At 40.6% G+C, this 26,295-nt stretch overlaps 1 protein-coding gene across 1 annotated transcript in view; it reads right to left on the reverse strand.

Annotated features, from left to right (window-relative positions):
* LOC138743488 (fibroblast growth factor 18-like) overlaps positions 1-18,127 on the reverse strand; it is a 73,678-nt gene extending 55,551 nt beyond the window's left edge. The window contains exons 1-3 of the mRNA XM_069898948.1: positions 17,594-18,127; positions 17,386-17,422; positions 13,359-13,536 (exon numbers count right to left, since the gene is read on the reverse strand). Of these exons, the coding sequence (XP_069755049.1) occupies positions 13,359-13,536; positions 17,386-17,422; positions 17,594-17,625 (247 nt within the window). The 5' untranslated portion in view covers positions 17,626-18,127. The remainder of the gene's footprint in view (positions 1-13,358; positions 13,537-17,385; positions 17,423-17,593) is intronic.
* Positions 18,128-26,295: the final 8,168 nt, after the last annotated feature.

Below are 26,295 nucleotides of genomic sequence, written 5' to 3' on the forward strand. Positions count from 1 at the left end.
GATGATGGTAAATGTTGCCAGTTTTGCCATCATTGCAACTGAAAATTCCAGGCTACTGGTTGCACTGAGTGATATCCCACTCTGTTGATGTATTGATTAGACTGCAGTCGTTTAGGTTAGTTATATAGATTGGATTAGAGAATAATTGGGATCTAACATGCAGCCTCTGGGGAAAAGAACAGGATGCAGATGGAGATAGAATATGTGCCTGTCCTGCCATCTGGGCTCGGAATGCAGGTTTGGGGGCATGGGGCTTTTAGAACCACTGGGGTGCACTAATAACTCATCTCACTACTAACATTGAGGACTGAGCAGTTGACATCCAGGTTGCTTATTTTGCTCAAACCCTGTGGAGCTTCATGAAGATGTCAGTTAGTTAAGGTTGGCTTTAATTTGGTCAAAGAATTCGCATGCACATAAAACAGTCTCCCTCAGGAGCGATAAATAATTTCCCATCTAACAATTAGGTTGTCACTTCACATTGCTTTGGTGCATAAATTATGAAGGGATCTATCACCTAGTTATGTAATTCACGTTTAAAAATATTATACACAATAAAGGTTCATTCCAACTATGTTATGTAGAATATGTTGTTCTGTAATGTAAAATACATCACGCATGGTTCTCTTAAATAAATGATGGGAGGTTATATCATTTGTAGTTCTGTTATACAGCTTAGACCAGGTTTGCTGTTGGAAAGATTACATTGAGTTATTTCATAACATGGAATATTGAATAGCAATTTCTCACACAAGATTCTGCTGTTTAAATTAAACAAGGTACTTCAATTAAAACTCAGTGGTAAAGATTACACTGAGGGGTATTGTTCATTGTTCTGCTCAGTATTTACTCACAGTTCTGTTCAATAGATTATGTATTGATATTTATTCAATAGTTTCTTGATCAGAAAATATTGCAAATGTAATAGATTACATTGAGCTATATTCTCAGAGTCATGGCTTTTAGATATATTGGGTTAAAACATTATCTCTGCAATAGAAAATACATTCATTACATACAAATGTTGTATTATGTAAAAATAACATTATATATATAGCATGACCTTATACCAAGGTAGCTCATTTATTTGAGAAATTCCAGAGGAGAATTTGTATGCTGAATCTAAAAACTAAACCCAATCTGCTGGAGGAACTCAATGGGTTGAGTAGCATCACTGGGGGAAAATGGTCGATGTTTAAGATCAAAAACCTTTATTGAGAAGTCTAACGTTCTTTTCCTCCCACTGATGCTGCTCTGCCCATTGAATTCCCATACTTCCGTGAGATCATAAATTTCCTTGCTAGATAAATGAGCTTGTAATTGATCGCCCTACTGTTGAGTTATGGGAATTATATGGGGATAATTCTCTCACAGTTCCGAGGCACAGTTTAGATTTGACTGTACATGATTTGGATCAGTATGGATTTGTTATATAGATTACAGGAGGCTATATAACTCCACATTTTGTTTTATGGGTTCATCAGGATCTGAGACAAACAACACAATGACATGGATTACTTTGGGGATCATACCATTGAAAAATTATCTTTGCACCATATCCTGTTGGTTAGCAAATATCTTTCAACCACTGATTCAAAACTAACAAACTCAGTTGTGGTTTATGAAAGATTTCCAAAATCTGCCAACCTTTGATGGTGAAACTATTTCCCAACATCATTGTGAAAGTTAGACTGTTAGACCCCTTGACTAATACCCTCCCCCAACCACCAGCAGAAGTAGCTTCTCTGCCTTGACCCTAGAAAATTTTGAAAAGTGATCAAATCATCCCTCTCTATCTATTATGCAGATGATGCTGGAACTGCTCAGCAAGTCAGGCAGCATCTGTGGACAGAGAAAACCAGAACAATGTGTTGCCATTTGAGGAAGAGAGAGTGTGTACATGGAAGAGAATTCTGATCACTTATAGCATCAAACTGCAGCAAGGTCATTCCACAGATGCTGCCTGCCCTGCTGAGTATTTCTAGCACTCTCTGATTTCCAATATCTGCAGTATTTTGCTTTCATTTTACATCACCCATTTTGGCATGTATCACTCACAAAACTGTTATACAAATTTAACTGGGAAGTGTCACAGTATGTTCTCAGATAATTACCACTGACATATAGAATCCAAATTCTAACTTATATAATCCAAATTCTAACCCTAACCAATCATATTATGATATATTGCACATTCATTTAGAAACTGTAATAATTTTTCTGTAACGGGATTACAGTGCAATTCAATAATTACTGTTATATTGATTATATCAAGAAACATCACACCTAATTCTGATCCATAAATATGGCATTCTTCTGCTAAATATATTACATAAGGAAAATAATACCAAGAGCTAACATAGATTACATCAAGATATTACAATTGCAAATGATATTTGTTGCCAAGAACTTCTTGTTTATTTTGGTAGAATATAACACTCACTTTCTACTGCATCATTTATAAAAATTAAATATTCCAAATTTCAGTTATAAATTTTTCATAGAAATATATTATTATACAGCTCACACCTGGTCCAGTAACATAGCTCACAGTGTGAAATATCACACCCAGTCATATATCGATCATACCAGAAAGCCTTACACAGTCATTTAGATTGTGATAAATGATGCCATATTATGCAGTGATATATTGTGCTCTGGCATATTAGGTAGGTACACTTTGAGATACACCATTCCATGTCCAGTTAATTACTGTGATATGCCACATCAGGTTTGGCATATAACTCATACTATGTTATAGTTCACCTACTATTGTTATATAGATTGTATCAGGATTCTACATATAATTCCATTATTTAAATTGCATTGATGTATGTCACACCCTTTTCAGTTATAAAGATTGTAAAATAATATGGGATACAATTTTCTGATTTAAATTCTCTCCAGAGATCTATCACTGATAGTCTTTTTGTGGCAATCTCAGTTGGATATACAATATTGTGTTCTATAAGATGGGTTCTAAATATATATATATATTATATATTATTTATGGTTGTATATTCTAAACTGTGCTATTCAACACAGAAGTTCCCTTGATTATACTAGGGTATATTGCTAAGTGGAATAACCTGGGCAGAATTGCACCTACTTCTGTAATATTGATTGCACAAGATAGTATCACGATGCCCTTTTTATAAACATCCTCTGGAATATATCACACATATCATAATTCTGTCACATGAAATGATCATTAATGGATATTATTTACAATTCTGCATTTATTTTACTTATTCGAAGTAATATAGCCTACATTTCTTAGATAGACAGTTTTTTGCATAAAACTTATTCTCAATCAAAAACATCACATTGTAGCTTATTAGCATCTGACTGTAGTGTTTCACTGGATCTTGGAGCACAATAATTACACATATACCTAAAAATATAATAGAAAATAAATATAAATATCTTGGAATAAGTTATTCATTTTACTTATAAGAGACAGGTTATAGGATACCATTCAACAATCTCACAGTCTGCAGGAAGAAGCCATTTCCCTGCCTGGCAGATAACATTCTTGCTATCTTGAACACATTGCTTTATCTCACACTTGTCATTTACATGGATTTCCAGAATATAGCACAATTGTTTTATTATGTGGACTAATTGTAAGATCTCACACACCTGTTTCATCAGTTATACTATAACAACTCTTGCACTGCTTTGTGTAGATTATTCTGGATTGTCTTCATTAGTTCTGTGCTTGGATTACTCTGTTAGATCTCACATACAGAGTATGTGACAGACTACCTTAGCTGTATCACGCACAGATTCTTGTGTGATTTACACCAGTTTGCTTCACTCTTCACAACACAATCTCGGTGGATTATACAGAATTTTATCACATGTAATTAATGGCAGCAAAGCAGATTGTGGTCAGATATAGCAAAGATAGTTCATTGCATGGATCTAGTTATATCACATATATTTAACTGACTGACACGCTCTTGATTGCCATACAAAATAGAGCTGTGTATCATCAGAAATTACTACTCTTTTATAAATCGTATTCCTAATAGCTTATTCAGAATCAACAGAGATAATTTTGTTACAGGATGCAACATGTTATCAGCTTCAGTAGCTATATGTTGTGCTGAGGTGAATCACTCCTTTATACTAATCACACCAAGATTTATTACACACAGTTAACTTGATATTGGCAGGACTAAATGGACACATTTAGTTGTATATTTTCCAGCTATATGTTCCACACCTGTTTACTTAAAATACTGCAGATTATATCACAAAATCTCCTGCAACATAATATTATCCCAAAATATATAATTTAAATCTCTGATATCAAATTAACAGCACAAATTGATGTATGGTCCTCTGTTATAAAGTTGACGGTGAAGGCAGTCCTATTATAGATCACACAGCTATAGCAGATAAACTGGGAGAGAATATGTGCTATTCTCTTATGCAGGCTTCGTCATAACAGTCCTCATTATCTTGCAACACAAAAATCACAGATTTCTCAAATAGATTGCATTGGAATAAGTGACACACTATAAGATGAATTAACCTAGGAGACATCACATCCATTCTAATTTTCCAAGTTACATTAAAATACATCTAGTAAAGGCAATCACTCAGTTTACACATATCATAGTTCTGTTAAATAAATGATCAGAGTTAATTCACAAATTCTGTAAATTAAACAGATTATCCTTTCATAGAAAGATGTCACTCCGTTTTGTTATCAGGAGTTCATGGGGATACATTATGAGCTATTTAATGATGTGGATTACAGCGTGAATTTGCACATGTGCTTTGTTTGGCAAGTCAGAATGAGTTACATCATACAGTTTTCTTACATACATTGTGTTACACTGGAAGACATCAGACACAATAATTTCATGTAATTTACACTGTTATTCAGAATGCTCACAAGTATATGGGCCATACCTAATTATATGAATTATATGAATTACATCAGGATGGTACACTCAAAGTATTATTGTGAAAATTAAGCAACTCAATCATGGCCATATAGATTTCACTGTGATATTTTTCTCTTATGTTTTTACACTGGCTTATTTCCAACAAAATGCTGTAATATAAATGATAACAGAAGGCATAAAGATATATAATACTGTTCTGTTGTATAAACAAAACGAGCGTATCTTGTGACATAACTCTAGTCGTATTATCTCATTTCAAAATATTCTCAATTCTGTTTACAAATAATATCAGATGCAATACATAAAATACATTTATTTTCAATAGATTGCATTAAATATTTCACAGTAGTTTTTCTGTCAGGATTATAATCGCAAATTTAACCCAAATTTCCGTTGCGCAGCGTGCAGTGCGATACAGTACATCACCCTTACTGCTATTAGAGAGATTGTACAATGCGACTTCAATTATACAGACTACTCTCACATTTTTCTATCATGAAGGCCATGAAAGGATGTATTCAGTATAAAATTATATAAAAATGAGGCTAAGTAGCTGTGTTGTCAGAAATGAATAAATCCTGTGATATAGATTATGCCATGATTATATCATTGAATCTTCTCCAACAGAAGTCACTCCAAGACACATACCTTTACATGGATTTCACTCTGATAAATAATGCAAAGTATACAATGTTGTGTCAGTTCATTGAAATTTCACAGACTCAAATCTAGTAAATTACATAGATATATGAGGTACAGTTCCAGAACATAAGATGCAGAATGGCAAATCATTCAACATTCTATTATAGTCTGTAACAGGATATACATCCCAATGCTTCTTTAGATAAAGGGATCATAAGGGATAGGTCACATCCATCCCAGTGCAAAGATCAAATGTCAATATACAGTATTATCAGAATCATTTCCTTTATAAAGATGACATCGTGGAAGTAACAGGCAAGCCCATCAAATAGATTACACAAGATTTATGGCAAGTAGTTCTGTTATGCAAATAGAAGATGGACAAGATATCTCACACAGTTGTGCAACTGGTATATACTACTCATTGTTCTGTTCAAAGGATTACATAGAACTAATTATATCATGGTTGAACCTTACTGTAGACCATACACTAACAAGCATAATATATTATTCTATAAATTTTAAAAAATTATGACATCCATTTTATTCCAAAACATCACACCCTACAGTGTTGTATAAATTATTCTCATTCATTGTAAGATCTCACACTCAGTCATGTTGTACACAAAATATAGTAACATATTGCAGCCAGTTCAGCTGTACTGATTTCATCAGGATCAATTATCAATACTCTCTAATATATACTTTATACTGGGATTATATCAGCATCAACCCTCTAATATCGATTGGAACATGTACAAAATTTCCTAGAAATTACTACATCACAAAATGTGTGGTTACGTAGCTCTCACTTACTATTCCAGAAAATAATATATTTCATCCTGATATCATTTCAGCTGTCGAACCAACACAATATTCTGTTATATAAATGACATACAATACCTTGCAATGTATTGTTTACAGATTACAATACACAGTACTGTTTATGGATTATCTAGCAATACATGACAGGCACCCAGCATCATGAAGGACCCCCATCACCCTGGTCACAACCTCTTCTCACTGCTACCTTCAGGCAAAGTTCTGAAGGCTAAATTCAAGAACAGTTTTTTTTCCCCAACAGTTATCAGGTTCTTGAACTTCCCCATTACACTAATCATGGACTGCTCCAACATCACAAAAGGACATATCCACTAATACAGGTCATTATTTTTGTACTTGGTTGACTGAATGTTTATATCCATCTTGGGTATTTATTGTCTCTTTTAATTTCATTCAATTAGTTTATTATTATAAATTTTCTTCACAAGTACCTGTTCAGTTGCAGCAAGAATTTTAGCACATATGGACACTGTACAATGTATATGACAATAAAGTCATCAACATTATGTTACATGGAAGAACTTGCATATGGTTATTTTACACTGAGAACATCTACATATTACAAATGTCAGATTATATTTTTAATGCACCTTGCACTGATGCATTTTTCAGTTACACTGAGTTTTATCAGACTCATGGAGTTTTATCTCCATGCCAGTAACATAAGAATATATCAGATACCACCATGTACCATGGGTGACATGGAACTGAATGGATTATTTGTAATGTAATTCTCATTTAAGCATCGACTTGTGCTAGTTGCACCTGATATACCAATGAACTGTCATACAGGCTACATTGAGCTACAGTTCTGATTCAGAGATTTTGTTATATACCACATACAATAATATATGAATGCAATATTTCACTCATTTTATTTTATTTCACTCAGTTCTATTACCTTGGGATATATCACACACTGGCCAGCCATATAGATAACACCAAATATCACCCATCTTCTGTAAATCATGCACAATTTTATGAGTTTGTACATAAATTAATTATGCATTATAATGTGTGCAGATCTCCGTTTTATCTCAGAGATCACGATTCTATAAATTACATCCTATTTTATTGCACATTATTGCATTATGCTATTTCTCATAGAGAGTTCCAGTATAAATTGCACCAGACCATGTTATTCTCAGCTCTGGTATATGAATTACATTCTGCGCACCTTTTTATGCAGAATATCATTTCTATAGATTATGCTACCACACTCAGCATGGCACCATTTTGAAGTTAAATATTTTTTATCTCTCATATAAATGATAATGAAGTTTATTACACACCCTTTTATAGATTACATGATGAGAAATTATTCATAGACCTGTTTCCCACATGAAATTGTTTCATCTTATTCATATATATTGTGCTCTGATTAACTATATATGATAATGATTGCAGTGGGACTTGTATCATTCACAGGATGGGGTGGATCTCAAGGAAACCAACTGTGATACTGCAAGATTCCAAGTTCTATTACATAGAAGAAGCTGATGTATATGCAGTTTGGTTTTATAGGCTTTCTGAGGCTATATTAATCACAGTTGTGTTATAGATAACAATTACAATACACCTCGCTACATATTTATTGAACAATAATATCTCATACATCATGTTGTATAAACAAGTGCAATAGATACATTCCAGCATCTATTGCATACACATCTGTGGAACAAGTTGCACTGAAAAATTTCATATAGCATTCTGTTGTTTGAATAACACAGACTATTATATGGATTAAACCAAGATGGATCGAACTAAATTCTATAATACAAGTTGATCTAAATACATCACTCACAGAGGTTTTATACATTGTACCAATAAATACTATATATGGTGTTATAGATGCTAATGTCACATAACATTTTACAGAATTATTATACAAATTTGCACAGTATTTCAAAGATAGTTCTATTAGATAGATTAGAGGCGCATGTACTTTTCCAAGTTAGATAAGCAGATTGCACGAGAAGCTATTAAACACAGTCCATTTATGTATATTGAACTGTGTACATCAAAGTCAGCCCTATACTATTGATGACTCTCTACTGAAATAACTGGAGTGGGGGCATTACACACACATCCCCATTATGTCGACTGTTCTACTATGGCACTATGTTATACACACTATACACGATGGCAACACTCTTGAACAAACGTTGTTCTTTGCCCACACTCGTGAAATACACTTCAGCTTTCTTTACATCTGATGATGTCACAGGCTGGATGTTCTCAGAAATCAAGGGCCCCTGTGACCGCTAGCAGCCCTGGTTCAGTGAGCATATCAGTATTTACTTTCATTCTGTGAGAACATTCTAACTTGGTTACCCAGAGAGGCATTAAAATCTCACAGCTGGTAGCATATTCCAGATTTGGAACCATGGCCTATATTATAACTGGATACAACATACAGAGTGTGATGTAGTTACATTAGAGCATAGAGTGGCAGATAGATTCTATCGGGGTGTATCAATCAAGATTATATCACGCAGCAAAACTATGTTCATAGCTCATTTAAATACATTATGTTGTGCATATAGCTTGCTGTCCTATCAATAAATTACGTGAGCAAATTTCACTTACAGTTCCATTAAATATACTACATTGTGACCAAGTGCATATCAAACCACCATTTATCATACACAGGTGTACATTATAGACAGCATTCTGGTATATAGAAACTGCTCAACTACAAAATTTTGTCACTCCTCCATTTTATAAATGGTCCTGAAATATAAATCACATCTAATTATATCAAGCCATCTCTTTTCTACATAGATTAAGTGGAGAGGTATATCACTCTAGTTCTAGTATAGATGTCAACAAGATGTATTGTGATGCTGTTTTAAACATTATACTGGAATAAATCATCCACAAATCCATTATAAAAGTGGTGGGGTTCCAATATGATACATGTGATATATCACTCAGCTCTCGAACATAAAAACACACCAGGATATACGATGTGTGACTGTGCTGTTTGATCCACAGGGGACAAAGTGCTTAATTTCTGCTTCATCAACTCAATTACGGCACACTGATAATTGAGCTGGTTATACACAGGCAGGTTCCACCAAAATTCCACTTCATTCATGAATTCATTGAGATAGACCACATACATCACGCGCAAGTCTATTCCAATTACATTTGTCTCAGCTCTGATCTATAGGTTGCCCTTTCCCTCGTGTGGGTTCTGCTGCTTTTCATTCCAGGGTAGGTACTGGTCATCGCTGGCCAAACCAGCATGTGTTGCTATCGTTGAGCCTTTTTATCAGCCAACCACACATCGCTGTGGCTCAGAGTCCTAACACAGTCTGGGTATGGAGGGCTGACTTCCTTCCCCAAAGGACATTAGTCAACCAGCTGTTCCTTTTAAAACAATCCAGTAGCTTCACCGTGCTGACTTTACTTTATTCTATATTTATTTAAGTAACTGAATTTATATTCCCTTCAGTTGTCATGTGAGATTTGAACTCAAACTCCAAATCATGAGTTCAGGGCACTGGATTCATTCATCCAGTTAACCCTATACCACCATAATCCCTAATACTTTGATATATCACTCATTGGTCTGTTATATACATTAGACTCATAACAAAAAACATAGATTTCAGTCGAGGATATATTGCACACTGATCTGTTGCATCAATTAAGTAATCAAATACCATTTTTTGCTCTGTTAAATCGATCACACACGGTTTTGCTTTATAGTTGGCTTTGAATAGTGATGACTGATGACTGATCTGCTTTGTAGATTCTAGAAGAGTGCCTGAGTCAATGTTCTGATTCGTTCACCAAGGGAAAGTGGTGTTCATGCAGCATAAAGTTCTAAGATCAGGGTAGGAAAGGGAGTTAACATCCCACACACAACCAAGGGAAGGAAGGAGCTAATTATCTACAATGAGGTGAGAATAGAGGATAAAATCATACATCAGGCAGGGGAGACCCAGGGAAAACCTGGCAGCTGGAGGTAGGAAGGGGTTAAAACCCTGCCTTCCAAAGTGAGATCTTGCAATGAATTAGAATAAATATCTCCTGGTTAAAAACCTGACACAGAAGACAGGGAAGAATGAAAAATCTGCACCCAGCAGTGATGAGGTGTTAAAACCCTTCCCACAACAACAGGAAGGGGTTAAATCTCTGCAGCAGAATAGAGGAAGGGTTAAAACTAAGGGAAAGGGAAAGCTTAATAGTCTGCAGCAGAGGATAAGAAGGGGTTAAAATCCCATACCTGGAGAACCAAATGGTTAAACACTGCACATGAGGGGTTAAATGTGTACCCAGCTGATTGAAAATCATATATCATAGAGTGTGGAAACAGGCCCTTCAACCTAGTTTGCTCATACTGAAAAAATTGTCACACCCACACTCATCCCACCTGCTTGCATCTGGCTAACATCCTTCTAAACCCATCCTATTCGTGTACCCATCCAAATGTTTCTTAAACATTGAAATAGTATCTGGCTCAACCACCTCCTCCAGCAGCAAAACTCCATACACCCACTACCCTCTGGGTTAAAAATTACCCCTCAGGTTCTTGTTAATCTCTCTCCCCTCACCTTAAACCTATGTCCTCTGATTCCCCTACTCCGACTCTGCGTGTTCATCTAATCTATTCTTCTTATGAAATATTATTGACAGAATGGGCATGGTTAAAAACTGGGGGAGGGCAGGGTTAACACTGCAGAGTGGAGCAGTCAACACACGCCCAGAAGAGGGGAAGGGTTACAGACCAGTAAGAGGGATTTAACTCCATACCCAGGCAGTGTTTAAATGAAAGGTCATCTACCACCCCCCCCCCATCCCTCCCCCCAGGGGTGGGGGGAGGGGGGTGGAATAATTGCATGCATGTGCTCACTACTTCCTTGAAGCAAACAGAAGAATGTTGGGGACTTAACCAATTAACCTGCCAATCCCGTATGTTTTGGACGGTGGGAGGAAACCGCAGCATCCAGGGAAAACCCACGCAGGTCACAGGGAGAACTCCTAAACAACAGCAGCGGATTCAAACCCAGGTCAATGGCGCTATAATAGTGTTGCACTAACCGTTACACTAACCGTCATGCACCGCATACACCTCCGTGTAACAGCTGTTCGTGCTGTCAACTGATGATCAGCCTTTATTCATAAAGGCTGCTGTCCTTGAACAAGCCAAGGCTTGGAAGGGGGCTGCTTTACAAATTCCCCACTTTGCCTTCCTTTCGGTTTCAAATTAGCAGAAGAGAATGTCCAAACATCCAGTTGCTCCACTGACCATGTGTCCCCTTTCTTCCTCTGTTGACTTTTGTTTTAGTGTGACTGCCCTGCCTCTGGGTCTCCACCAAGTGAATGTGGCTGTTCTGAGTTTTGTCTTTTCTACCTTATTACTCAGCAGGGGAGGGAGCCGATTTGAAACTGGGTGACAACAGGTGCCCTCTGGTGGAGATTGCCTCACCAAACAAGAATTCAGCCGAGCCCCTTTATCTGTTTACGTTCCAAAGCCCATTGCTGAATTCTAACCAAATATGATTTTGTGTTTCCCTTCTTCCCTTTCCCATCCTTCTCCTATCAGAGAATAACTCCTCAACCCCTCTCCCCATCACTTCTCAGTTCCTTTTTCATCTCCATCCCACCTGTATCACCTATTACTTTTTACCTGCTGGCCTGTACTCCTCCCCTCCACCCCACCTTCTTATTCGGCCTGTTTATTCTCATTCCTGTCAAAAGGCTCAAGCCCAATGTTGGTTATCTTTTACTTCCTGTGGATGCCACATATCCCTGCTGAGTTTCTCCAGCATCTATGTGTGCTGCACTTGACTCCAGCATCTGCAGACTTTCTTGTATAACTACACTGGGGTACATGTGATTAAAGAAACTGTCCTATCAAAGAAAAGACCTCAATGTGTAAAGGTAAAGTGTAAAAACTAGGCATTCTTCCTCAACAAGGTTAAGATAGAGCTGAAGATGAAATATACAAACAAATGCATGTGAATTCTTCCTGCTTGAGTTCCTTACCCTTTCCACACCCTGCTCCCAGATTCCCCTTATTTATTCAGTGACTGACTTGCCTCAGCCTGTGAACTGGTGTTCTAATGTTATCACTTCAAACCTTTTACTATGGGCTCCAGAATGACATCAGGTTATGTATGGAACTAGTGTGCCATTTTTTGGCCATTGTCCTTTAAGTTGAGGTATTTATTTGGGTAGATATTAATGACCTTGCAGCAATGTTTAAAAAGATTGGGAAAACCTTCCTTACAGCTCAACCAACACTATTCCTGATCCATTGCCATCCAAAACAAAGTAGTTTTTCTTTCCTCCTTCAATTGTTTGTGGGATCTTCCTCTGTACAAACTGGCTGCCAGGTTTGTTTGAGAGCAACTTCAAAGGTTGGCTTTGCAGCTAAGGGTTCTTATTAGGGAGGTGAGAGAGAGAGAGAAAATCAAGAGGCAAATTCTCACTGGATACCCCATGAGGTAAAGATGAAACAATTATTCTACTTACGTTGGACCAAGTAAGAGTCTTGAGCTTTGCTCAGACACCCCTAAGATATCACAGTTTTCCACCAGAATAAGGGTTTCTTCTTCTGTATGTGTTGGGGATGGGGTTTCCTGTTCTCTATTTGGGATTATGCCTCCCATTCTACATGTTTTGGGATGGGGTTTCCTGTTCTATCTTCATTGGGGATGGTTTTTCTCTTCTCATTTGAATGGGATTTGCTGGTCCACCTGTGTTGGGAGTTGGGGTTTTCTCTTCTCATTTTACAGGGAATGATGCTGAGAGACAGGTCAAGGTCTAATATGCCTTTTAGCAATACCCACTGCCTGGCCCCTCAACAGCTCAACAAGTGTGCTTCCCCCCTCCTGCCTTTCTGGGAATTGGCATGAGTGCTCAACTGAGGACCTCACACCCACTATTTGAACAGCTTCAGCCAGATGTCTGGTGCTTCCATCAGCTAGTCCTTACCATACTTGCTCCCGTCCTCGCCCCTGGCGCTGATCCTCCTCCCCAGCACCTGCAGGTGTTTGCCGCTCGTCCGGCTGTACAGCTGGTACAGGCGCACATACTTGCGGCTTGCATCGTCCCTCAGCCTGGTGTGGTTCTCCACGTGAGGCCAGAAGTCTGTGTCCTCCTCTACCGAGGCCTGTGGTCAGCAGGAGCAAGAGAGAAGGAGATGTAACGTGGCACATTTCTCAGCACCAGTTCAGCACCAAAACCCACCCAACTATCAAAACAAATACTTGCAGACTGTGAAACAAAGGCTGACTGTCCTGACCCTGCACCTGCACAAGTTCCTTTGAATATGGAAAATAGGCAGCAGGGAGCTTCATTCCTTGTGGCTTCCTCTATCCATTGCCAAGACTCAGTGGTGAGCACTCTGACCTCACATGCTTCAAGCCCCGATCCAGAGACACCAGCACAAAATCTGTGCTGCCAGGGCAGTGCAGGGTGCTGGGACACGGGCAATCCCAATCTCAATCCTATCTGCCACTTAAGGTGGGTCTACCAGAGCAACAGAAGAGAACCTGAGCCAATTACTTATTGTCTTCCGTTCTGGTCACCGAATTAAAGGAAGGATGTGGAAGCTTTAGAAAAGGTTCAAAAGAGATTTACCTGGATTAAAGAACACATCCTATGCTGAATGAGCTAGAGCTTTTCTCATTAGAGTTTCAGAGGATGAGCAGTGACTGAATGGGGTTGCTTAAAATGAAGAAAGACATAGATAGGGTGGACAGCTAACACCTTTTCCCTGGACTACAATAGCAAATACCAGAGGACATCTAGGGTGGCCTGGTTGGCGTAGTGGTTAAGCTCGACACCTTTACAGCATCAGCAATCAGGACCGGGATTTGAATCCCATGTTGCCTGTAAGGAGTTTGTATGTTCTCCCCATGTCTGTGTGGGTTTTCCCCAGGGGGCTTTGGCTTCCTCTCACCATTTGAAATGTACTGGGGGGGAGGGGGAGGTTAATTGGGTGTAAATTGGGTAGCATGGGCCAAAATGGTTTGTTACTGTTAAATTTAAAAATTTAATCTATTTAAGGTGAATAGAGGAAAATTTAGTGGAGATGGCAGAGGTTTTTTTTTTACACAGAGAATGGACAGTGCCTGGAAAGAATTAACTGGAGGCTGGTACAATAAATACATTCGAAGGACTCTTAGACTGGCACTTGGATGTAAGAAAGATGGTGGGTTATGGGTGCGAGGTAGAGAAGGATTAGATTGATGTGGAGTAAGTTTATATAGATCAGCACAACACCATGGGCTGAAGGGCTTGTACTGTGCTGTAATGTTCTATGTTCTAATAGCCATCCTTTGATTTTCAACAGCAAGAAGTTACTGCAACAACAGACATCCCGAAGAATCTCCCAATAGTGCAGTGTTTCTGAAGAGTGGCCATTGTTGCATTGAAGAAGGGACAGCATCTTGAAAATGCACAACAAAATCTCACAAGGAGCAAACCCAGTTGCCCATTTGCTGGCAAATGTATGCAAACCAAGATGCTGAGGAGTGTTCTGCTGCTCCACTTTTAACAGTGCATTTGAGCACAAAAGAAATCAGTGAATATTGCCTCATCTGAAAGATGAATATCTCGTCTCGGTATATTCAGGACTTGCTGATTGAGAAATCATCATCACTTTCTGAGGCACAAGGCTGACAAGGGTCTCAATAGCAAACATTGGACTTCGGTGACTTTACATTTTAGAAGTGTTACATTTGTGTTATTGCAAATTCCCCATGGTGCCAAGCACTCTCCAATCCCCTGCCTCAATCCGAATGAAATTATCATTGAATTTCAATCTTGGTCAGATAGTTTGTACTCTCTTCCATCTACCAACTTATTGGAACTGGTGTTACTTCGCCTGGTGTCATCAATGCAAACTTGAGATGCTGTACAGAATAGAGGCAAAAGTATGGGATGTAGAGGAGGTGACCTCTACTCATTGCTGGAGTCGGAGAAACTAGAAGTTGGTCCTCAAAAGTTATCATTTTGTTGAGAACCTTATCAATTCCAAATGCTGATGAATTGTACATCAAATCATTTCCACTTCCAGCATTTTCTGCGAGCTTATGATAGCTTCACTCTATGGAAGGAGCTCAAAAAATGTTGAACAGATACTCATTGAGGCTGAAGGAGTTTCACTCTACTCGGGTGAAACAAATTCTGTCTACTCTAATTGTCCTAGAGTCACAACATAGAAACAGGACCTTCTGCCAATTTGCCTCTGCTGGCCACTCTTGTGTTGTTTCAAGAGAAAATTCCAAGACAGAGAGGGAGAGAAACAGGGGAAACAAGGGTAGAGGATAAGGTGGGGGAAGCAGCAAAGCGTTAGAAGCTGGTGGGACTCAGTGCACCAGGCAGGGTCCGTGGAGAGATATAGTAGGTCCACATTTCTGGATCAGCAGACCCTTATCAACACTAAAACGGGGGCGGGGACTCCAGGGGAGGGGAGCGACAGCATCAAAAGGTATCTCAAGAAATCCGATGGCTGTAGTTTTAATGTCTGGGATTGCGATGAGATTCTCACCACGTTGTTTGTCCAATTACAAGGGATGTCGTTCGTGATTGGTATACATATCACCACGAGATGCACTCCCTGAAGTTTACAGAATGGCGAAGGTTTTTTTTTAAAAATCGTGGTTTGTATAATATGGTGGGATTCAATCTGCGCAGAATCTATGATCTCGGACAGTTTTTCCATATGCTCCACCGGATCGCCTGCAATGGCTTAGAAGAGCATTTGGATTTCCATCTGTACAACATAACGGGATTCACATTACAGATGCATAACTCACGTCCTACAACTGTGGCATTCATCCAAAATTGACTAATCTTTACAGTTTTAGAACATAGAACAGCGCAGGACAGGCCCACGGTGATGTGCCGACCGATGCAAATCTGCTCCACAACTACCTAATTCTTGTTGAAAGAGGTTTAATAAATGTCCATATAATTCCATGGAGATCGTTCTCTGCAAGTATCAACTGTTGGCGGGCTTTCTTTTGGGGAAATGTAGCTATAATAAATTCTCCGGGTTATTTTAGTGACTCTGTCAAGTGACATTCTTCTTGATTTCACCAAAACCCCTTCCTCACAGCATGGAATGGTGGGGGGGGGGGGGGGGGGGGAGCGGACTCGATGGACCGAATGGTCTAATCCCGCTCCTCTGTCTTGTGGTATTCTGGAAGGTATTACTGTCGGGAGGGGGTGGTGAACTTGGCAGACTTCATTATCGGTCGACCAGATTTCCAGCCGACTTGACCTGTGTACTTTAGGGTGAGGGCATCGGCAGGACTCAGCCGGGGTGGGAAGAGGAGCGCGGTCGTCCCCTCGGCTGCCCTGTCTGGGAGAGAGGGCGGACATTCCCTGCAGGGCAACATCCAGAGGGAATCCGTGTGACACCTGTGCAAACGCGCCTCCTTTTCTTTCGATCGAGGCGGTGGAGTGGCCAAGGTTCCCCGAGTCGCGGCTGGACGAATGAAGCCGGTGGACGGGGCAGGTGCAGCTCTGGCCGAACTCATTTGATGTCCTACTTTTGCCATTCGCGGATTCTTTATCGCAAGCAGAATATTCAGGGAATCTCCCAGCGGCGGGAATGAACGGCCGGTGGGTCTCTCCGCCCGCGACCCTGTGAATGGCAGGGACTCTGCACTAAAGCAGACGGCCACATCTGGAAGATGAGACTTAGAGTCTCCCTCTGCGCTATCTTTGCAACAGCCCGTCCAAATATTAGCACAATACATCATGGCAGGTGTCAAATCAATGTGGCAGTTTTCCATTTTAAACACGCCATTCTTTACCATGAAAGGAATGAGATTTGCCTCCCAGCTGTGGGAAGGAGCAGATTTTAGAAATTAAGATGTTCCGACCAGCGGCATCTTCGGGGCAGAACTCGAAAAGCCATTTTTAAAATAATTTTCAACCAGTAGAACCATTATTATTTGATTTAAAACACAGTAAAGAGCGAGTAGCTGAATGAAATGGTATTTACCTCGATTCCAAAGCGTAGAAGCAACACGTGTAAACACCTGGACGGGGAAACGTAAAGAATTTTTAAAAAGATCAGTCAGGATTGCAGATTAAAATTGACTTAATTTCCTCTTTATTAAAACATATTACTTCCTTCAAGAGCGCAGAGTTAACCCCGTCACTAAAATCATCCTTTAAGCGTAACGGTTCGAAAGTTGGAAGATGCTTACAGGCAGAGGAGGGTCGAGCAGGCCCGATTCATCGCTGCTTGAGCGGGGCAGATGGGCAGGGGAGCGCCGGAGGTCAGTCGGTGCCGGTGCCGAGAGGTGGGCGAATGCGAGGGCTGCTCTTGCGGGAGGGAGCGGCTCTCTGCAGCTCCTCGGTCAGTTGCGCCCGGGGACCCGCCCTTCGACGAGGCTTGCGGGACGCATCTCTTGCGCGGGAGATGAAAAATAAAAACGAGAGAAAGCTGTAAGCCGGCCGAAATTCTGGTGGTGACTGGTCCTCGGACCCGATCCTTCACGCACCCTGCGCTCTGGTTAATTCGCCCTGGGTTCTCTCTCTCTCACACACACATACACCCAGATAGGCCAGGAGGTGGGGAGACGGAGAGTGACAGGTTCCCTCCACGCTAGCACGGACTGTGGTAAGTTCACCTCCCCACAGACGCTGCAACTGCGCTCTCACTCAGTGCCAGCCGCCGTGCCTCTGCCAAATCTCCCCGCCTTCCTTCCCAGCAGCGTTGACCGCGAACCCAGGACAGGGACCATGTTTATAAACAAAAGCAACCTGAATCGCGGCCTCGCCGCTCCCTTTAATGTTGTCCAGAAGAGCTGACACCTGCCTTCTCTGGCCCGACGCCGATGGACTGGGCCATTCCCTCTTGCCCCGGGGGTTACACTCCCTCTGCCCGGTGCGAGGTAGCCCCGGAAATGGGTGCTTAAAGCAGGGAAAGAGGGGAGAATTCGTCAAAGAAAGGAGGGGGGAAGGAGAGAGAGAGAGAGAGAAGTCAGACAGACAGGGAATGTGTGTTTATTATTAAAACAGGGGAGAGGGAGAAAAGCAAATCCGTGGAACAATATCAGAGATCAGCTCATGCAATGCAGAGAGGACCACAGAGTGAGTGAACGATCGAATGGAGGGGGAGGAGAGAGAGTGACCGGCTGATGAAGCGAGACACCTGACCTACCGCTGTCCATTTGTCGTTGAGACCCTTGTCCACGCCAACTTTGCCGTCCTGAGTCCGTGATTTCTGTGGCCATATTTGCGGGAAAACATTTGCAACCCCTTTTGCCACTAAAACGCTGCTACCCACAATTGCAGAGGTCCCTGCCCTGTAACCTAAAAATCACATTCCCTGGTATCTGCACGACATGACAACATTACACTGTCAAAACACAATGCTACCCACAAACCCACCCCTATGATGTTAACCACATTCATTCCTACTCTGTTACATTGTTACCTACATCACTACCCACACTGCCACCTATGGTGTTGCCTATATTGATACCTACAATATCAAATACACTGCTATCCCCACTGTTTACCACACTGCTACCCGGACTATCAATGCGGTTACTTTCAGAGCCACCCACACAGCTAGCACCACCTACATGGCTACCTGACCCTGTTAACTTCACAGGTGCCTTCAATTGTACTCTGCGATCTGCACTGTTTCCAACACTGTTCCCTACTCTGTCAAAACTGCTACTAGCACATCTGACCATATTGTTACCTACAGTGTTATCTGTTATCTACAATACTGCCTACAGAGATACCTTTTCTGTTCACTGCACTGCTACATAGATTGTATTGTTGCCTATACTGATGTTCTTACGACTAAATTCAATGCTATTGACATTGCTATATTCACTGCTACTTGCACTGCCAATTACACCACTACCTACTTCACACTGCAGCCATCTTTCTTTGGCTTGGCTTCGCGGACGAAGATTTATGGAGGGGTATGTCCACATCTGCTGCAGGCTCGTTGGTGACTGACAAGTCCAATGCGGGACAGGCAGGCACGGTTGTAGCGGTTGCAAGGGAAAATTGGTTGGTTGGGGTTGGGTGTTGGGTTTTTCCTCCTTTGTCTTTTGTCAGTGAGGTGGGCTCTGCGGTCTTCTTCAAAGGAGGTTGCTGCCCGCCGAACTGTGAGGCGCCAAGATGCACGGTTGGAGGCGAGATCACCCCATTGGCAGTGGTCGGTGTGGCAGGCACCAAGAGATTTCTTTAAGCAGTCCTCCTACCTCTTCTTTGATGCACCTCTGTCTTGGTGGCCAGTGTATAGCTCGCCATAGAACACGATCTTGGGAAGGCGATGGTCCTCCATTCTGGAGACGTGACCCACCCAGCGCAGTTGGATCTTCAGCAGCATGGATTCGATGCTTGCGGACTCTGCCAGCTCGAGTACTTCGATGTTAGTGATGAAGTCATTCCAATGAATGTTGAGGATGGAGCGGAGACAGTGCTGATGGAAGCGTTCTAGGAGCCATAGGTGATGCCAGTAGAGGACCCATGATTCAGAGCTGAACAGGAGCGTAGGTATGACAACGGCTCTGTACACGCTGATCTTAGTGTGTTTCTTCAGGTGGGTGTTTTTCCAGACTCTTTTGTGTAGTCTTCCAAAGGCGCTATTTGCCTTGGCGAGTCTGTTGTCTATCTCTTTGTCGATCCTTGCATCAGATGAAATGGTGCAGCCGAGTAGGTAAACTGGTTGACCGTTTTGAGTTCTGTGTGCCCGATGGAGATGTGGGGGGGCTGGTGGTCATGGTGGGGAGCTGGCTGATGGAGGACCTCAGTTTTCTTCAGGCTGACTTCCAGGCCAAACATTTTGGCAGTTTCCACAAAACAGGACATCATGCACTGGAGAGCTGGCTCTGAATGGGCAACTAAAGCGGCATCGTCTGCAAAGAGTAGTTCACAGAGAAGTTGCTCTTGTGTCTTGGTGTGAGCTTGCAGGCGCCTCAGATTGAAGAGATTGCCATCCATGCGGTACCGGACTGTTGTCTATAGTACTCCCTTCACTGCTACCAACATTGTTACCTGCGCTATTACTTTCCTCTGCACTGCCACACACACACACACACACTGCCACTGACAGTTACCTGGCCTGCCCACTGCATTACTCTCTACATTGATGCCACTTTTACCAATACTGTCACCTACACAGCTGCCTACATTGCTACTTACACCACTACATACATTGCTACCTACACTATCTACATTGTTACCCATCCTACTATCCCCCTACATTGTCATGCACACCATAACCAACACTTTTACCTACACTGCTGCTTTTACCATTGGTGTATTTTTGAGCAGTAAATTGTTCTGTATTGATTTTGAAGCCAGATTAATTACCAGGAACAGGTTTTGATGACCCTCTTTTGTAGCAGCTCATGGTTGGAAGGATAATTAGCAACGTCCTCTCTTGTTGCTGCCTCACGCACTTGCACATAGAAGACCAAGTTCAGATGTATTAGCATCAGATTAACATGTATAACCAGATAATATGCACACATTACACACAATACACAGTACATAGCAATCATGTAATACATCTAGATCTAGATATAGTATAGGAATGTTATACTCAGGGCACATGGGAAGAAGCCATTTCCCAGCCTGGGATTTTGGTCCTCCTGCTCCTCCTCCTTAATGGTAGTAGGTCAAAGATACTGTGTGCTGGATGGAAAGAGTCCTCAATAATTCTTTAAGACCTGTTTAAGCAATTTTCCCAGAGAATATCATCAATAGAGGAAAGGGAGACCCCAATGATCTTTTTGGACATTTTGATGATCCTGTGTGTTGACTTCTGGTCCGACAATTTGCTGCCACCATACCACGCAATGATGTAGCCAGACAGAATACTCTCAATTGTATCCCTGTAAAATGTTGCAAAGATAGGGCCAGTAGCCTTGCCATTCTTAACCTCCTTTGAAAATGTAGGCACTGTGTGGGTCCAGTCTAGGTCATGTGTTATATGCACACCAAGGAACTTTATGTTCGCCACTCACTCCACAATGGAACCCTTGATGTGTAGTGGAGAGTGGTTGACCTTCATCCACCTGAAATCCACAATCATCTCATTTGTCTTGTCCATGTTGAGACTCATGTTGTTGATGTTTCACTGTTTCATGAGCCTCCCCACCTCCTCTCTGTAAGCCAACTCATTGTTGCCAGTGCCCCAACTACTGTTCCATCATCTGCAAACTTGATGATGCTGTTTGAAATGAAACTGGCAATGCAGTCACGAGTCAGCAGTGTGAACTCTAATGGGCTGAGCACACAGCCTTCAGATGCACCAGTGGTCAGTGTGATGGGCCTTGAAGTTTTGCTGCCAACCTGGATTGACTGTGGTTTTTCAGACCAGGATCCAGTTGCAGAGCAGATGATGCGTCCCAGTGAGGACAGTTTATCCATGAGCCTCTGAGATGTGATTGTGTTGATTGTCAATGAACAACATCCTGGCATGAGACATTTTTCTCGAGGTTGGCCAGGGCAGAGAGGAGGATCAGGGCTATATCATCATCTGTGGATTGGTTTGGACTTTGGTTCATGATTATGCACATGAATGTCAGCAGAACAGTGGATTGAACATCTGTGGCTCCCATGGATTCTGAGGTTGTTCCCTATGATATCTACATGGTTGCTCTGTTATGGGTCTGATCAGCTGAATGGCTTCCTTCTTTCACGCCAAGTTGGCCCATCATCTATTCCAATCCTTAACCTCTTCTCCCTTGAACCTCCTTTCTTCCATCCAGAATAATATCACCTATTGCCCTTCCCCACCCAACACCCCTCCCCACTTTAATCCTGTTGAAGGTTTTCAACCCAAAACATTGACTGACTATCTCTATCTGTGGAAACTGCCTGACCTGCTGAGTCCCTCCAGATTCTCATTGTTCATTGACAAGTATTCTATCATACTGTGGGATGATAGTACATAGAATATTAGAGCACAGTATAGACCCTTCAACCCACAATACATACTTTGCAATAATCTAATTTTCCCAATGCAAAGCCCATGACTCTCTATTTTTCTTACATCTACAGTATGTGCTTCTCTAAGAATCTTTTAAATCTCCCTATTGTACCAGCTTCTACCACCACCCAAAGGACCAGAGTAGGCCATTTGGCTTATCAAGTCCACCCTTGTCCTACTCACCTCCGCTACCCACCTTCTCCCCATAACTTTTGATACCATGATGATTCAAATACCTATAAACCTCTGCCTCAAATACACCCAACAACTGGGCCTCAATAGCCCCCCACCCCCCCCCCCCCATGGTAGCAAATTCCAGAGATTCACCACTACCTGGCTAAAGAAATTTGCCTACATCCCTGTTTTCCTGTTTTAAATGGACACACCTCAACCCTGAAGTTGTGCCCTCTTGTCCTAGTCTCCCCTACCATGGGAAAGAAACATGCCACACCTATTCTGTCCAGGTTTTCAACATTCAAAATTCTTCTATGAGGTTCCCCCTCATTTTTTTGAACTCCAAGGAGTACAGTCCAAGAGCCATCAAAAACTTTCCTCATATGTTAATCCCTTCATTCCAGGAATCATTCTTATGAATTTTTTCTGAAACCTTTCCAATTCCAGCACATCCTTTCTTAAATTAGGAGCCCAAAACTGTACCCCGTACTCCATGCCTTATAAAGCCTCAACATCACATCCCCGCTCTTATATCCTATTCATCTAGATATAAATGCAACATCAGATTCACTTTCTTCACGACCATCTCAATCTGGAGGTTAACCTTAAGAGTATCCTGCATTAGGACTTCCAAGTCCCTTTACACCTCCGCATTTTGAATTTTCTCCCCATCCAAATAACAGTCTCTTTATTCATTCTACTGAAGTGCAAGATCATACACTTTCCAACATTGTATTCCATTTGCCACTTCTTTGCCCATTCTCCTAATCTGTACAAGTCTCTCTGCAGCCTCTCCATTTCCTCCTCACTACCTTTCCCTCTGCCCATCTTTGTATCATGTGAAAACCTCGTCACAAAGCCATTTATTCTGCAATCCAAATCATTAACAAACAACATAAAAATAAGTGGCCCCAACACAGATCCCTGTAGAACATCACTGGTAACCGGTAGCCATGCAGAAGAGGGTCCCTTCATTTCCACTTTCTGTTTCCTGTAATTTCTTGGCCTCTCATCTTGTTAATCAGCCGCATGTGTGGAAACTCATCGTCATGGATAAAGAAAAATAAAATGACAGGCTCTAGGGCTAAATTATCGGCTTTGACTCCGTTGTATAATATAATCAACTTATTCCTTTTTCAATACATAATCGAAGTTTATTGCATTGGATATTTAAAGGTGTGAAAAATTTGGGAGATTGTTTTAAAGAGGGTATATTTTTATCTTTTAATCAGATGAGGGAAGGTTTTGGTATTAATAAGAATTCTTTGTTTCAATATTATCAAATTCGATCTTTGGTAAGATGTATGTTTGGTAGAGATATGATTTTACCTGAAATGACTAAATTTCAGACTTTTCTTATGAAGGTACCAGAGAAGGGTTATATTTCATCTATGTATCAAATATTACAGGATGGCATGGATAAAAAGGGTTGGGATAGATCTAAAAGTAAATGGGAAGCAGATACTGGTTTTATTTTTTCCGAAGATGATTGGTTAGATATTTGTTATAATAGTGTAACTAGATTGATAAATGCACGTTATGCAATGATTAACTATAATTTTTTACATCAATTATATTTAACACCTGAAAAATTAAAAAAAGTACGGTTTTCATGAATCGGACTTGTGTTTTAGATGTGGTGATACAGTTGGAACTTTTTTTCATGCCATTTGGTCATGTATACATATACAATCTTTTTGGAAGAAAATTCAATTGTTTTTAGAATATCTGTATAAGATTAAAATAGCTTTAGATCCAACAGTATTTTTATTGGGTAGTTTGCAACCTTTGAAAGGCTTGGGATTAGATAAGTTTCAGCTTGCTTTTGTATATTTAGCTTTATCCATAGCAAAAAAATGTATTGCTAGTACGTGGAAAGATACAATATAATTGATATTAATAGATGGCATAATGAGATGAAATATTGTTTAATAATGGAAAAAATTACATATGTTTCGCGTGATCATTATAATTTTTTAATTAATAAGTGGTCGTTATATTCAAAATATTTACATTTCAATTTACATTGATTAGATCTTAATATGTATATTTAATTTTTCTTTAATATTTGTTCTTTTTTCTTTATGGCTCTCCTTAGGAGAGTTAGCTGAAGGGGGGGGGGGGTTCTTTTCTTTTCTCTTTTTTTATATATATAAAAAAATAACGTTCATGTTTATGGTTAATTGTTGTATATGTCATATTATTTGTTTTTTGAATGAATAAATAAAGTTTTTTTTAAAAAGTGTGGAACCTCATCAAAGGCCTTTTGAAAATCCAAATACACAATATCCACTATATGTCCTTTGTCCAGCCAGCTTGCGGTTCCTCAAAATATTGCAATAGGTATGTCAGGCTAGATTTCCCTGAAGGAAAGCATGTTGACTTTGTCCTATCTTGTCATGCACCTCCAGGTACTCCATAACCTCCCAACCATTGATGTTAAGCCAACAGGTCTATAATTTACTTTCTGCAGCCTCCATCCCTTTTTAAATAGCAGAATGACCGTTGCAATTATCCAGTCCTCCAGAACTACGCCAAAATCTATTGATTCCTCGAAAATGATCACAATGCCTCCTCAATCTCCATATCTACTACTTTCAAAACCCAAGAGTGTATTCCTTCTGGTCTGGGAGATTTCTCTACCCTTAGACCATTCAGCTTTCAAAGTACCTTATCTCTTGTGATCATAACTGAACTCACCCTCCCTTCTGACATCCTTATACCTAACCCTTCCACAGTGAAGATTAATGAAAAATACCCATTCAGTTTCTCACCCATGCCCAGGAAAGTGGTGATCTGCCTAAACGTCTACCGGCAGTGGCACACACATCCACAATGATCAAGTATTTTGAAAGGCTGGTGTTGAAGCATATCAGCTCCTGTCTGAGCAGTGACATGGATCCTACCATAGTAATAGGTCTAAGGCAGATGCTATCTCATTTGCTTTGCACAAATCCCTGGAACACCTGAATAGCAAAGACACATATTTCAGAATGCTCTTTAAAGACTTGAGTTCGGCATTCAACAACATCATCTCCTCAAAACTGATCAGCAAACTCCAAGATCTGGGCCTCAGTATCCCACTGAGCAATTGGATGCTGGATTTCCTGACCTTCAGACCCCAATCAGAGTGGATTGGCAAGAACATCTCCATCAGCACCACAGGGCTGCATACTTAGCCCCCTGCTCTTCTTGCTTTACACCATTCATACTGTGGCTTTGTACAAGAATACCATCTACAAACTGTAGACAATATCACAGTAGTGGGTTGTATAAATAAGGGGCAATGAGTCAGCATACAGGAGGGAAATTGATAACTTGGCTGAATGGTGTACAACCACCTTCACTCAATGTCTCCAAAACCAAAGATCTGGTTGAGAACTTTAGCAAGGGAAAATCAGAGATGTATAATCCAGTGATCATTGGGAGATCTGATGTGGACAGAGTGAGAAAATTTTAATTCCTTGAAGAACCTTTTCTGGACCAAAAATACCAATGTCATCATGAACAAAGCATTAGTTTGCAGAGGTTTAGTATGACATTGGAAACTTTGGCAAATCTCTGCAGATATATAGTGGAAAGTGTGTTGACCGGCTGCATCAAGGCCTGGTATGGGAGCACTAATACCTCTGAGCGGAAAGTCCTGCGAAAGGCAGTGGACACAGCCCAATAAATCTCAGGCAAAACTCTCCCATTGAGAAAAACTACATGGAACACTGCTGTCAGAAAGCAGCAGGAATCATCAAAGATCCACAATTCCCAGGACAT

Source organism: Narcine bancroftii, chromosome 9 (genome assembly GCF_036971445.1).
Source record: "Narcine bancroftii isolate sNarBan1 chromosome 9, sNarBan1.hap1, whole genome shotgun sequence".
NCBI classification, from domain to species: Eukaryota; Metazoa; Chordata; class Chondrichthyes; order Torpediniformes; family Narcinidae; genus Narcine; species Narcine bancroftii.